Source organism: Sceloporus occidentalis, unplaced genomic scaffold (assembly GCF_023333645.1).
Source record: "Sceloporus occidentalis isolate IW3139 unplaced genomic scaffold, rSceOcc1.0.p SCAF_3, whole genome shotgun sequence".
Lineage (NCBI taxonomy): Eukaryota > Metazoa > Chordata > Lepidosauria > Squamata > Phrynosomatidae > Sceloporus > Sceloporus occidentalis.
Window position 1 is genome coordinate 165,472,429 of NW_028316983.1, and position 14,443 is coordinate 165,486,871.

Here is a 14,443-nt window from a genome sequence, read left to right on the forward strand (position 1 = left end):
TCCCTACTGACTTAATTGGGGGTAGGACAGGTAAAATTAAAAGGAAATACTGCAGATTTAAAGCTGAAACCTTTGCTTTCTGAGCTATTCAGAGAATGCAAAAGTTGCCAAGGTAAACTTATCATAGAGATTTCATTCTGTATTTTTTTAAAAAAGTGGGACACCTCTTAAAATGTTTTCTATAGCAAGGCATTGTGTTCAGAATCTTAGCACTGCAACCAATGTAGATGAATATTGCAGATGCTAAAATCTAGTAAGTCACCTTAACTTCTGCTTGGCCCCCCAGCTCTCAGAGTAGAGTATTTTGCAGTAACTGCTTCTTCTCCCCCCTAGTTAAACAACTTGATTTGTAGATGTTAGCAGCTGTTTATCTGTTCACTTTAGAAATATTTCCCTGGTTTCTGCATGTTACATTGATATTAAAGGCACATGAGCAGCTCGGGTATTTTTCCTGACCAACTGGCACTCCTACCAGCAAAAAGATCTGCAGATATTTGGGGGGGGGGGTTGCTTACACTTTGCTGCACTGTAGTCTCCCTTATTTGTAATGTATTTAGTTTGTTTCTTTCCTGCCACATATCTGTAGATGTCCAAATTTTCTTTTTAGCTTTCCCCGTGTCAACCGTTACCTGCTTCACTACTTAATCTATACTGTAATTGTCTTCTGCAATGCACCTGCATTTCCAGGATTGGCTTTTATATTTCTTCCTAGGCACCATTATGAATGAATGAGCACTTACCTGAATACAAGTGCAGGTTTTGAATTAACACATTTTAGATGTACACACCCACCTGTTCTTTGCTGATGCTGGGAAGAACAAAGTTTAGACAATCAAGACAGCTCAAGATATGTTGCTGTCTGAAGCAAAGGAGGATAAGCAAATACACACCTCTTTCATTCCATACAGTAAAGCTGGTTGGACGAGCAGCAGAATTTTGCTTCATCAGTGCCAATGGATGAGGCACTCAGAAGGCAGTAGTCTAGATAGTGCAAGACAAGAATTAATGCAGTTTGGCACCACTTTTAACAGCCATGACTCAATTTTGTTGAATTTTGTGAGGCATTTAGCCTTCTCTGTCAAAGCGTGCTGCTGCCACAACAAACTACAAATCTCAAGATTGTGTAGAATGGAGCCATGACAGTTTAAGTGGTGCCAAACTGCATTAATGCATCAGGAAAGGTGTGTGTTGCATGGAGAAGTAGTTGGGGTTTGTTTTATATGAACTGTATTAAGTTCCTATATTGAGAGAAATGTTGGATATAAGTAACTAAAATAACAGTAATACCAACAATAACTATTTATTTAGTGCCCACATCAAGGTACCTGAGGAAGTGGGCTGTAATGTACAAAAGTGCATGCTAAAATAAATCTGTTGGTCTCAAAGGTGCCACAACTGCCTCCTGCTTTTATTGTGAAGAAGACAAATATGTCTGTCTCTCTGGAAATGCAATCCATAACCAGAATCCTGTTGGTTCACTATGCCAGCATAACAGATGTTGGTATCAGGAGGGGAAAGACCACAGAGGCAGCAGCAGAAGGAAGGAAGGTCTTGGAAAAACAGGCTGTCAGGAGCCTCACCACTACTGCATAACTCTGAAAACGTTCAGTCGCTACCATAATGCACTTAACAGAATTCTAGCCTTTTTTCTTGCATTTTTCAAGCACTAACTCACAGAAGAATGCCAGGGTAGCACTTCTGACAAAACTGAAAATACACATTACAGTGATAACAAAAAAGCATGAAATATTAGCTGTCAAAGCTGATTCTGGCTCCTTCATCAGGAAAAAACAACAACCCTAAAATATTAAAAATCATGTAGATGGAGAAAAGTGACAGTATTAGGGCCTACTTAGGATGTTTTATTAGACGGAAGTTAAGGAACAGTCAATGCAGAAAATGGCCACACATCTTCCTGGCCCTACTAGAACTGGAGACAAAGCCTGTAAATAAGTCTTTTGATGGCGGGGGGGGGGGGGGGGGCGGCTATCGACACTTGTCAGAATACTCTGGGTGGCACCAAATTCCCCCAGCTTACTTGCACTCTTGCTAAGGGTTTTCGGCCACTGCTGCCAACGACGGGCAACTGCCTTCCCACAGAGACCCCATCTGTCATCTGGCACCACTGCTCAGGTCAGAAAAAGGTGTACATAGTCAACATCGGGCACCTTGTTCTAACCTCAGAGCAACTCATGCTCACAATGGGCACCACCACATGGCTTGCAGAGACTGTGAGAAGCCAGCTATCATCGCTGCTGTGAGGTGAGTGGAAAACCTTCAGCAAAAGTGGAATTGTTTAAAAGGAGAGGAAGCCTCAAATTGAATGCGGCTGTTGTGAAGGCAGTCCAGACCATTTGGGATTTTGGCCCTATGACATTTAAATGGGATGCAGCAAGCCCAGGGGGAATTCGGGGTAAATGACCTATGTATATAAGCTAATAGGCACAAGATCATACCGTTTTGCTCTGGTCTGAGGAAGTAATTGAGGTGGTGAAACCACAATAGCGAGTGTTGTCTTATGATGTGTGCAGTGATACAACACTGCTATGATAAGTCACAGATAATGGGGCAATATTGGATTTTGTAAAAAGTCATAATATTTCAAACAGGCAGAATTTGAAAATTTAATTGTTTTGACTACAGCTCCCAGAATTCCCCAGGCTAGCATATAAAAGTACTTATTTTTCCAGCTCTGATTTCAGGTGGCAGTATAATGTGCAGAGCTTAGGGTAGTTATTTTTGGGACTACAAATCACAGATTTGCTATCACAGCTATTGGGCAGCAGGATTTTGAGAGTCCAAAATTTAACTTTTGCAAGCTCTGGGAATAAAAGTAATGTATTAAACCTACCACCATCTCTGTGCTCTATCCATTATTCCATACCAAATCTTGATGGAAATTTGTACTATTTAAAGCAAATGAATAATATTTTTAAAGATTTCTTTCAGGTTAGTTGAATCAAACAATCATAACAGAATGTAGAAAAACCTGTACAAGGAAAACACAGCCAAGGAATGGCTAACAGCTAGAATCCTTTTATGTCTTTATTCACCATTAGGTTCTTTTTAGTCCAACAATGCAAATATATAAGAACAGGAGATAACCATATTTTAAGCAGCACATCTATTCTCATGGCTGCCTGTAGCTAACTACATTCCCCAAGCAGTTGAAAAAGTAACATACAAACATGGTCCTTTCAAGAAACAGAAGGACAGATGAATTTTGCTACAGCTGAGAACCACAGGAGGCAGCTTTCCATTAAAAAGTAGCCAGGCTGTCAAAGTGCTAGAGATAACCACAACATTTGCCCTTTTCTTTTTAAAATATCCCCGTTTCTTCTTGCTATAATTTAAATGTCATTTTATTTTGCTATCTACAGGATATAGATATATAAAATATAGACTCTGTTTTTAATCACACTTTGTTTGATAAATAACTCTTTAAAATATCTACTGTACATAAAATGCCCATGCACTGACATTTTAGATATATAGTTTGCTTCATGTATTTGTCTATATATATATATATATGCTTGAAAAACACAATAAATATATATTTTAAATACAGCAATAAATGTACACTTGGATTGTTGAAGATTGAAAGAAAAGAAAGACAAGGCATCCAAGAACCAGATAAAATGGAGAGCTTCAGCCAATCATGGATATTATGCTAATTCTATAGCTAAAAGGATTTACAATGAGCCCTCCCCATTTGCAGCCTTGACTTTGTGAATCTGTTTATTTGCAGATTTGACTAACATGTTCTCTCTAGGAATCTCTAGGTCCTCCAGCACAATTCTGCCAGAAGAATTGTGCCACACAGTTACATGGAGGACCTAGGGACACACTTAGGCATTTTTGTGTCCTACAGCATACATCTAACAGATGTTGACCATAGCATTGCAATGAAGATTCCTTGAGATGTCAAGTAAAAAAAAGTGCTTTTTCATTTGTGGTTTTTCCACTTTCATGGGGGTCCTAATCCCAGCAAATGTAGAGGTCCCATTATGTAGAACTAGGCACCATAATTTTACAGTACCACCCTTGCTGATAAGCGTAACAGAGTGGGAGAAAAAGAAAGAGATAGCTGACCTGGCTAGATCTGTCCATGATGGACTAAAATGATAGAATGATCCCAGCAGTCTTTGACTGGTGTTTTTTTTTTAATTGAAAAGATCTATAAATTAATACAGTAAACATTTTATCCATTTATCAAGTGCATTTTAAGAGGTGGTGGCTAGCACCATGGCAACACAAAAAGGGAAACCTTTGATTATCTGTAGTCATAACATTCAGAATGAATTCAAGCTCTACAGCATTGTTTCAGTTCTTGAATTTGCACCCACCTCCAACTTATTTCTCCTTTTCCACACCTAGTACCCTCCATCTTTCTAGCAAGTGAACATGAAGATCAATTGCAGATCAAGATAGTACATTGCCTGGGGTCAAGTAAAATATGGTGTGTTGTTCCCTCCCCCTGGCTCCTCCCTTCATGTGCAGAAGCCACCTGGACTGGGAGTTGAATTTTATTTCAATATTGGTGACAGGAAAGCATCCTTCCTGATGGGATACAAGGCAGATTACCTGGAGCACACAGTTCTACTCTCCACCTAGTCACTGCTTTGCATTCCACAGCATCTGCTTAGTAAGACAGCTGCCTCCATCTGCCTAATGATAAGGGCGGCCTTGGTAAGGTACATCACACTGACCACAAGAATATATGGATCAGAGTGAAAGAATAATAATTTTTGCAGGATTTCCACTACTTCACCGGATTTTTCCTAGTCCTGTGTTCACTCATCCTACTTGTTTAGAAGGGGAACAGGATCTGTGAGTAAGAGACAGCAAAACAAGATAACAGAGCCTCTATGGTTGCTCTAGTGATGTCTAGTAATTACTACAAAGGAGTTCTATCAAGGATGGAAAGAAATAGGGAGATAATATGTTTAACAGGTGAAGAAAACACAAAGTGGGCTACAAACTTTACATTCAGGTACATACTAAAAGTAACAGTAAACAGACCCCACTGGAGTCTCCAGTTAGATTTTTTTTCAGTGCAAGTGTCCATGTCAGTGATGTGACTCACATCTTGGAAAACAAATCTTTGGAGTTGTATAGGCTATAATTTGCCCAGGGATTCCATCATATCATCTGGATAATTTTAACTAGTGGGTATTAATGAATTTTTCTGCCACAGTTTTGGTGGCTTTTATTGATTATTTATGAATTATTGTGTTTTTCATTTTGCATCTATCCAATACTTACTTGCTGGCCACCAGTGGGTTTTTTTCTTTAAAAGGTTGAACAGCAGCATATGTCTATACCTCCATTAAATAATGTATTGCATAATCTGAAAACAGCAGTGGATTCTACATAAATGCATACATTTCTTATTGAAAGAACCAAACCATTTTTTATTCAAGAGGACTTGGATCATAAAAATGAACAAGAACACAACCATTCCACTGGGATGTCATGACCACTGAGCGACATGTGTAGAAAACATGTGTAGCTCTCCTGTATTACATAGGTATTACTAGTCAAAGCTTGGAATAGTTCTTTTTGAAACTACAGCTGCCAGACTCTCCCAGTCACTACAGTGGGAGCTATAATTCAAAAGTATATAGTCAATAAAAGCTCTGCTGGCAACCAAAGCATTCCTAAATTAAGTAAATGTTTTGTTGAAAGAAACGTTTCTCTCTGATGTAAACTTTGCTAATTGTTGTATAATAGGAAGAGATAAGAGCTACACAAATGTAAAAGTGCAATTATCTATGCATAGGAATGGTTTGTGCCTATGCAGGTAGAATGCTGTGAAGGAGATATTGCCACAAGGGAAATCCTCAAGCTGTAGTTACATTGCATGGGCCTTTAAATCTCCAGGTTTAGCATAATACTCTGAAATCTTTTTAAATTCCCTAAAACTTAACTAGATTAGCCAAAGTTAAAGCGGATACCATACAGGTACCTCTGCACTAGCGTAGCCATGGAGTAAAACTATCCTTCCTTTACTTTTATTTCCATTTTTTTTAAAAAAACCACTGCACGTTGTTGACTAGTGTGTTGTTGAACAGGGGTGCAGCAGGATTTTAGCAGATACTCGTATTTTCCATTTCTCTATATTTCAAAAAATAATCTTTTCAAGCTCTGCCTAATATTTTTAAAATCATATTATGTTCTGATCTGGGCCATGGAGTGACATCCAGAGACAAAACAAACTGTATATATTAACCATGAAAATCAAATTGCCATATCTTTCCAGGGCATAAAACATATTCATGCCAAGTATTCTGTTCTGGTAATGAACTAATGCAGACACAGTGGATATCTCAACAGGAACCAGTTAGCATGCTCTTACCAGCAAGGCTGCTAGGAAGTGTTCATGTCAAAAGCCACCCACCATTTTATTTGCTGCAAAGTTATTTCCGACATGTCAGCATCTTTGCAGCCTGGTGTTAGTGTCCATCCAGATCTTCTTAAATATATATTGATCTTACCTTATACACAAATGAATCAGTGTGGACTTGCAGATTGCAAGTATATTATGTTTTACTTTCCTATAATGCCATTTTTGTAAACAGTTAGTACAAGTTTCCTTTTTATCGGGAGCTATTTTTCACAAGCATTTCAAATGCATTTAATATTTCAGCACCAACTAAGCAATGCAGGGATTTAAACAGCAAGGATTTCCTCCCCATATTTCCTCCTTCTTCCTTGTCCAAAACATGTCTGACAAAGCAAGACATGTTTTCTGTTAGGAAAGAACTGCGATGCTTTGCTCCTATTTCCCGAGATGTAACAAAATAAGAAAATAATATTATTAACAATAAAAAGCTAACAATACAGGGACATTCTGCTCCTGCGCATTGCTTCACTGATCAAGTAGGCAGGGCTTAGTTCTGGTTCTTCAGTCATAATTACAATGTTCTGCCATTCACCCAGTTGGTTTGATTTTTTAATAGTGTCCACCACACACAACGCATAGAGACAGTCATCAAATGTGGCAGCCATTGTGAGTGGCTGTCCATCCCAGGTTCGCCGGTCATCCTGATCTTCAAATGCTTCCCTGACAGCCTGTACCATCTTTATCGTTCCCCGGAGGTAAGGGGATGGGATATCACTGAAGGCCTTCGCTGGTAACAAGGCATTGCTGACTGGCGTGGAATCTTTCAGGAGAAGCTCCCTTTGTTGCGAATTATTGTTCTGCCCATATAAATCGGTGCCTACCACAATCAGCCGCCCATTGGAACCTACCACAACAATATCCTGTTTAAATTCCCCAGGTACATTGAAGTTGAGGGTAACAGTGCAACATACCCCTCCTTCCAAGACCATCTGAAACGTACAAAAGTCATCACTCGTAATTTGGCGTATTCCCTTGATGTGGTCCGTCTGTTTCACAAAGGTCTTTAGCAGTCCATGTACTTTCACAGCCTTTTGGCCAGTGAGGAAGGTCAAAAGATCAATAATATAGGTACCAACAGAATGCAAACCTCCACCACCCATCAGGTCATCGCAGCTCCAGTTATACTTCTTCCCCAGCAGGCTCCCACTGTGGACCTGTACCTCACAGACAAGCAGCTCCCCTACGTAGCCCTCTTGGATCAGTTGCTTCATCTTCACAAAGGCAGGAAGGAAACGGAGAACGTTACCCATAATGCTCATGAGCTTGGGATAATAATGGGCAGCAGTCATCATCCTAAAGGCATCCAATGGAGTAGCGGTTCTGTCACAGATGACGTTCTTCCCAATCCCTGCCAGACATTAAAACAAAAAAAAAAGTTAGGAAGCTGGGACACCCCATACCCTAAATACCATTGGAGCAGTAATCCAGAAAGGCTGCTGAAGGAAGGGCTCCGTTTAAAAACAATTCAAAGAGGGCATAATATCTCAATTATTTAAGGCTGTGTTTCCCAGTCTTTGGTCCTTCAGATATTTTGGATTTCAGCTCACAGAATTCCTAATTGTTGGCCAAACTGGATAGGGCTTCTGGGAACTGAAGTCCAAAACATCTGGATGATCAAAGTTTGGGAAACACTCCAGAAGTGCAAAGGCAGGTTTACAGTTGAACATTAAGAAAATAAAATTAATGACCAAATATGATTTACATAATTTTAGTTTAAGATTTTCATACTTTGGCTGAGTTATTAATCAGAATGTAATCAAGAAATCAGAAAGAAAACCAGGATGTGGAAAGGGAGCTATAAAGAAACTAGACAGGATTCTGAAGTATCAAGATTTATTATTGAACACTAGAATTAGGACTGTCCATGACATTGTATTTCCCATTTCTATGTATGGTCGTGAAAACTGATAGGAAGAAAAATCAACTCATTTGAAACATGGTCATGGAGAAGAGTTCTGGGGACACTAAGCACCGCTAAAAAGACCAATAAATGGGTTCTACAGCAAATCAAGCCTGAACCTTCCCTAAATAAGGTAAAAGGCAGTAGAAAAAGAGGAAGAGAACATTACAGATAGATAGACAAGGAAGCCATGGCCCTGAGTTTGCAAGACCTGAGCAGAGCTGTCGATAGCATGAGTTGGAGGTCTTTCATGCATGGGATTTCCATAAAATTAATTTGATTTGATATCAGTTAAGAACAACAAATAATACACTCACAATCTTATTGCTGTTTTTGTCAGGCAGAACAAACTTCTGAAGATGTTAAATGCAATGCAATGTAAGTAAGACGCAATGTAATACGTTTTTCTTGTTTCAGTTACATAGCATATGTGTCATAAACAGAATCTTAAACATAAATCATAAATAAAATCATTAAATCATGAACAGGGCATCTGATTATCATTGAATGCATGCAGCTTAAATTCTTGGGACACAAGAAAGTATGACTTCACTCTGAAAAAGGAAGATTGTAAAACCTTTTTTTACACCAAAATTTGAAACTTTTATTTTAAACCCAAATTTCTTAGTTTGAAACCTTCATTTTAAACCATATACTTTAATGCTTGCATCTCAGTCTGATTTTTTACCATCTTAAAATTTAAGATAAGCACATTCCACAGAAGCTAGTTTGGTTTGATTTTAAATTATAATCCCCTGTTAAGAGTTCTAAAATCTCAACTATAGCCTCAAAAGTACAAAGAACAATTTTGGAGATTGGGATTCCTGTCAATATGTGTTATCTCAGGGGGGAATAAGTGGGGTATTATCTCAGATGTAACAATTCAGCTTTACATGTAGAATGCTTACAGTGGATTTTCTATACATACAGTACTTCCATAGCTTCATAATTACAATAGATATGGTCTCAAAAACATTTTTCAATGTGTAGCATCTGTGAGACACTATATGTGTGGCATCTGCAGAACCAAAGACTCCCCACTCCAGCTTTAAAGATCATTACTTATGTGATGATACTGTCATTCGAAGGAAAGACATAGGCCCCATATTGCTACCTAGCTGTTTTTGTCATTCAGTGTGTGTGTGTGTGTGTGTGTGTGTGTGTGTGTGTGTGTGTGTGTATGCACATACATACATGCACATTTGTATATTGTATACAAACTGCAGAAAACTCTCCTGGGAGAAAAGATTCCCATTTAATAGAATATTTGAAATCCAGAGCTATAGAAATTGCAGGGATGGTGCATATTTTACTGCCTGCTCTTCAGAACACGTCCTGATTTTTAATATCTTCATCTGGCAACCACTGACATGTTTATATTCTTTTCAGCTTTTTCCTCAAATGTATGGATTGGCTGTGAAGCTGTAACTTTGAACCTTTGTCACTAAGCATCAACCATCTCCTACTGCGTCAACTTCATTCATATAAAATTAGGTTTGTTTGACTTCACAGAATGAATTCATGTACCTGACCTACATTCCTTTAATAGGTAAGGTTCAGCTGTATCTTCAGCTGCAGAACTATTCAGTGTAAATCAGCACTTTATTTAAACGAGTCTTTGCCAGCAGAGTATGTTCTCACTGTAGGATGCCAGGGTTAGCAAATAACTTAAGGTGCAGAAATGCAGATTTTACATAAACATGCAACAAATCTCCATCATCCCCCCCCCCCCCCCGGGCATGTAGAATATAAAGATACTACAACTATGGACACCATTTTCCTTTTTGAACAACTGTCACAACCTCTCTCACTTTTCCTTCCCCACTGGGATAGCTGGTAAGGGTAGATTTACTCACTTTCCCACTTTCTTTCTGTTTTGCTCTTCACTCCTGCTCGAGAAGCAGCGGCTGTTACTTTGCCTGTTGTAGGCAGGCACAGACAGCTAGACTCAGATTGACTGAGAAACATCCCATTCTTTCCCAGCTCAAGCTTTGTTGCACTGTTTACAACAGACACACTGTTCCGACTTAGCAAATGAATGTCTGCGTCTCTCTAGTCCTTCATCACCGTCCCATTGCTTATACTGTTAAAAAAGTCTTCTAGGTAGACAGAGGACAAAGAGGAAAAGAGATGGGGCTGGGTTGGCAGAAAGAACCTGGTAAAAAAGGAGCCAGCGTGGGGTAGTGGTTTGAGTGTTAGACTAGGACTCTGGAGAGCAGGGTTTGAATTCCAGCTTGGCCATGGAAACCCACTTTGTGAACTTGGACAAGTCCCACTCTCTCAGCCTACCTCTGAAGACATTTTCCAAGAAAACTCCACTATAGGTTTGCCTTAGAGTCGCCATAAGTTGGAAATTACTTGAAAGCACACAACAGCAACAACAACAACAACAAAAGAAAACTCTTCATCAGAGACATTGTTAACTGAGGCATGGATGTATATTGTTACTGTCAGGCCACCTGAAATCAGAATGCTGAATGTAGGGAAAAGTGGAGAAGAGACTGGGAAGAGAGGAAGACATTCACAATCATTTTAGAACCACCCCACAATATTAAATACCCCACTGCCACCGTTCAAGAATCTCCACTGATATATTCCAATGACCATCTTTTAAAAGCAATTGTGGCTTATCATAAACTGTGAAAATGTATTCAAACATAAAGATCCTGTGAAGAATGCTTTAACAGCCACAAAAGCATATAAGCCATTGCTGAAGGATGACTAGATATTACGGAACGAAAATCTTCTTACTTTTGCAAATAAATATAGACCCATCAAACATATATTATATTGCAGCTGAAATCCACATTACATTTGTGCTGATGGGATTCAAAATTGAAATCAAAGTGACACACAGAACCATCAGAAACAAACCAGCTTCTCTTAAGCTGTAAGGTTGGTGTACAAGTGTCACCTTGCAGATATTTTTGGTCTGCAACATCCATCAGCCCTATCCAGTTTAGCTAATGCTGAGGGACTGGAGCAGCTGCAGTCCAAAAAATTCTGGAGGGCCACAGTTGCCCCATGATCATAGAAGCACTGGCCCTTTGGCTTAAACAAGCCATCTTCTTTGAGAACAACAGCTGAAACAAATTGGAGTAGACAGTTGTGTGTGACTACAGAAAATAAAACACAGAAGCTGAACCCTTGCTCTTCAGATGTGTGCAAATGTGGGAATATCTTTAGAAAATCTGGCTTCAGTCTTGAAACAGATATATGTGCTTTAGCTTGCTGACCTCCTTGGAGTGAAATGAATATAACTGTAAATAAAGAGACAGCCAACATGGTGTAATTATTAGACTGTTGGATTAGGCCCTGGAAAAGTCTCACGGAACCATAAAACTCACTAGATGACCACAAACAATATATTTCCTTTGATCTGACCTACCTTACAGAGTTGTTGTGAGGAGAATGTGAGCCTCTTTTGCTGCCTTGAGCTCACCGAAGTGAAGGCAGGATATATATATTTTTTTAAATTGATTATATACATACATACAAATCTCAGAAATCAGGGTTCAAGCATAAAAACCCACGTAGACAAATCATACTCTCTCAGCCTCAGAGGATGACAATGGCAAAACCCCTCTGAAGAAATTTGCCAAGAAAAATCTATAAGCCTTAGGGTTACCATAAGTAAAAAAGGACTTGGAGGCACACAACAACAAATGCTCAGTAGATATGGAATGGTGGCAAATGGTGGCTTAAGGTGAGGAGACTCAAAAGCTAGAGAAGGAAAAATGGAATAGATTGATGGGAATTCTGATCAATAGTGATTCCACAGTGCAGTATTTTATTCTATGAACTGAAACTGTGTTGTATAGAAAGCCAAATTAAATGTGAAACTAAATACTGACCTATTCAGTTGTTGTTAAGTTCCAAGTGTGGAAAAGAGATAAGGATGCTTCCAGGTTAAAGAAGAAGCTCTCAAATGAAGCTGTACAATATTTGGATGAAAATGCTTTATGTGATTGTGTAAAGTGCATGGAGGACTAACCGCAACTCACTCACCCAACAGCTGCACCAGTCCCACTGGATGTACTGACCCTCCTCTGGATCTGCAATCCCCCTGTTCCCCCCCTGAGCGACTACACTGCTCTCCCCTATGCTTTAATGTGAACTTAAAGTTCAAGAGCTCTGGAGAATATTTAATCATTTTAAGGGTTTGGAAATATTAATTTGGGGGTTAACAGCTCTCAGAAGTACCACTGATCACACTGTTTGGGAGCTGCAGGCCAAAACAGTAAGTATACTAACTGTTCTTAGATGCAAAAAATATGTTTTACTTCTTGGATTATCAAGCAATTGTTGCTGTACTGGATTAGGTCTAGATCCCCTAGTGAAAGTGTGTGTATGTGTCTTCAAGTCGCTTGTCAGTTTTTTTAGGCAAGGAATACTTGAAATTAGTCTTGCCAGCTCCTTCCTCTGAAATATAGCCTACAACATCTGGTATTCATTGCTGGTCTCCCATGCAAGAATTAACTAGGGATGACCTTGTTTAGCCTCTAAGATCAGACAGGAGCTGGTGTCTTTAAGGTAAGACCTAAAAATCTTTTGCTGCTTCTCATTAATCTTCTGATTCTTGTATTCTACCCAGTCTCTCTCCCAGACCAGCAGCTGCTATCTGGTGGTAAAAGACAATGAGATTCATTTACTACCAGAAATTAGAGTTGCAGGTAATCAATAGACACATTTGCTTCACACATTTGCATTACATGTGTGTGTGCTTTAAGAAACTTGGGCAGTTAGGCCTTGCCATTAGTCAAGGAAAGTGGCAAACAGCTGAATCCTAATTCAGAAACAATAGCAAGCTACAAATTGGCTTTCAGCAATATTATATACCAATAACATAAGTAAACAATGCCTCCAACCATGCATCCACAGTACAGGGTTTTTACTTTAAAAAAAAGCAGTAGTAGCGTTTGGAGCCTTCCGTTCAACACTGCAGCTTTGTCATGCCTCGGTTACATGATAATCTGCCAAGTTTGGCTTTGCTAGCAATGGGCCAACAGTTTGGGCATTCTGATTTTTATAAACATTTGGAATTATGTAATTTGAGAACAATGCTTGCTTTCTCTTTATAGCCAAGAAATAATGGTGAGTTGCTCTTATTCTCATCTGAAAATGCTATTGTTGGTGACCTGAGTGTAAGGGCATTTGTACACAAGCAGAAATGGCCTCAAAGCACAAGGAACTGAGACAGTCACATGAAGAACCAGTGAAGCAGTGCTAGTGTCATCCCAGCTTGACACTTCAGCTGAACATCATCCCTGTCACTTCAAGGGAATTTGGTTCACACCCTTTAGACGACACAATACAGCCACTTGGCTCAACTCTGTATAGCGGACACTAAAAACTGTCACTTGAACTATGGATTATGAGAGAGCTAGAATAGTATAGTGGTCTGCATTCATTCATTCATTTCCCGCCTTATCCACGAAATTAAACTGTAATTATACCAGGAAAGAAGCAGTTTTGGTGATACTTAACACACCAACACCATCTCAACCCACAGCTGCTCTGTCCCCAACCTGTCCCTTTTCACTGACTGAGGAAACTTGTCAATGACCTGGCAAGTGCACAAGTACCTAAGTATGAAATTTTGGTCCCAGGGCAGTTGCACAATTGCCATTCATTTGGTGTCAGTGTCTCCTCCTCCCAGTTGTTCCCTCTCCCCCTTGATATTCCAAGGCACCCTGATTACCTTTATTTTTCTATTTATTTTGTTTCTTTAACTTCAATTGTAGCAGCAGTTGCACAAATTGCACAAAAAATGTGGTGGGGGGAGGGAATAACTTAAAAAATGCTGGGTAGGGCATAAGGCAGGTAGGCGGAATTAAGGGAGAGTCAGGAAGAGAGCACAATGGGGGCAGCAGCCCCAGTCATGTGATTGAGAAGAGGTGCAGTGATGGTTTCTCTACAAACAGTTATGTTCCCATTTTTTTCTTAGCGGTATAGGGGCTCATGCGGTAAAATCTTAAGTCTTTCTCCAGACAAAGCATGGTCCCTCCCAAAGTCAAACAAGAAAACATGTTCCCAGCTTAGTGGTAGAGCACATGCTTTGCATGCAGAAGGTCCTACATTCAACACGTGATCTCTAAATAGGCCAGGGAATGTATACTGGCTTAAACCTTGAATTG

The 14,443-nt window shown here is 39.5% G+C and overlaps 1 protein-coding gene across 2 annotated transcripts in view; it reads right to left on the reverse strand.

Annotated features, from left to right (window-relative positions):
- Window positions 1-3,032: 3,032 nt before the first annotated feature.
- The window catches only part of LOC149317055 (glucose-fructose oxidoreductase domain-containing protein 1-like), a 59,796-nt gene continuing 48,385 nt past the window's right edge, over window positions 3,033-14,443 (reverse strand). For both annotated transcript variants that reach the window (XM_089516744.1, XM_089516745.1), the window contains exon 2: window positions 3,033-7,754. In XM_089516744.1, coding sequence (XP_089372870.1) covers window positions 6,835-7,754 — 920 coding nt within the window. In that variant the 3' untranslated portion in view covers window positions 3,033-6,834. The remainder of the gene's footprint in view (window positions 7,755-14,443) is intronic.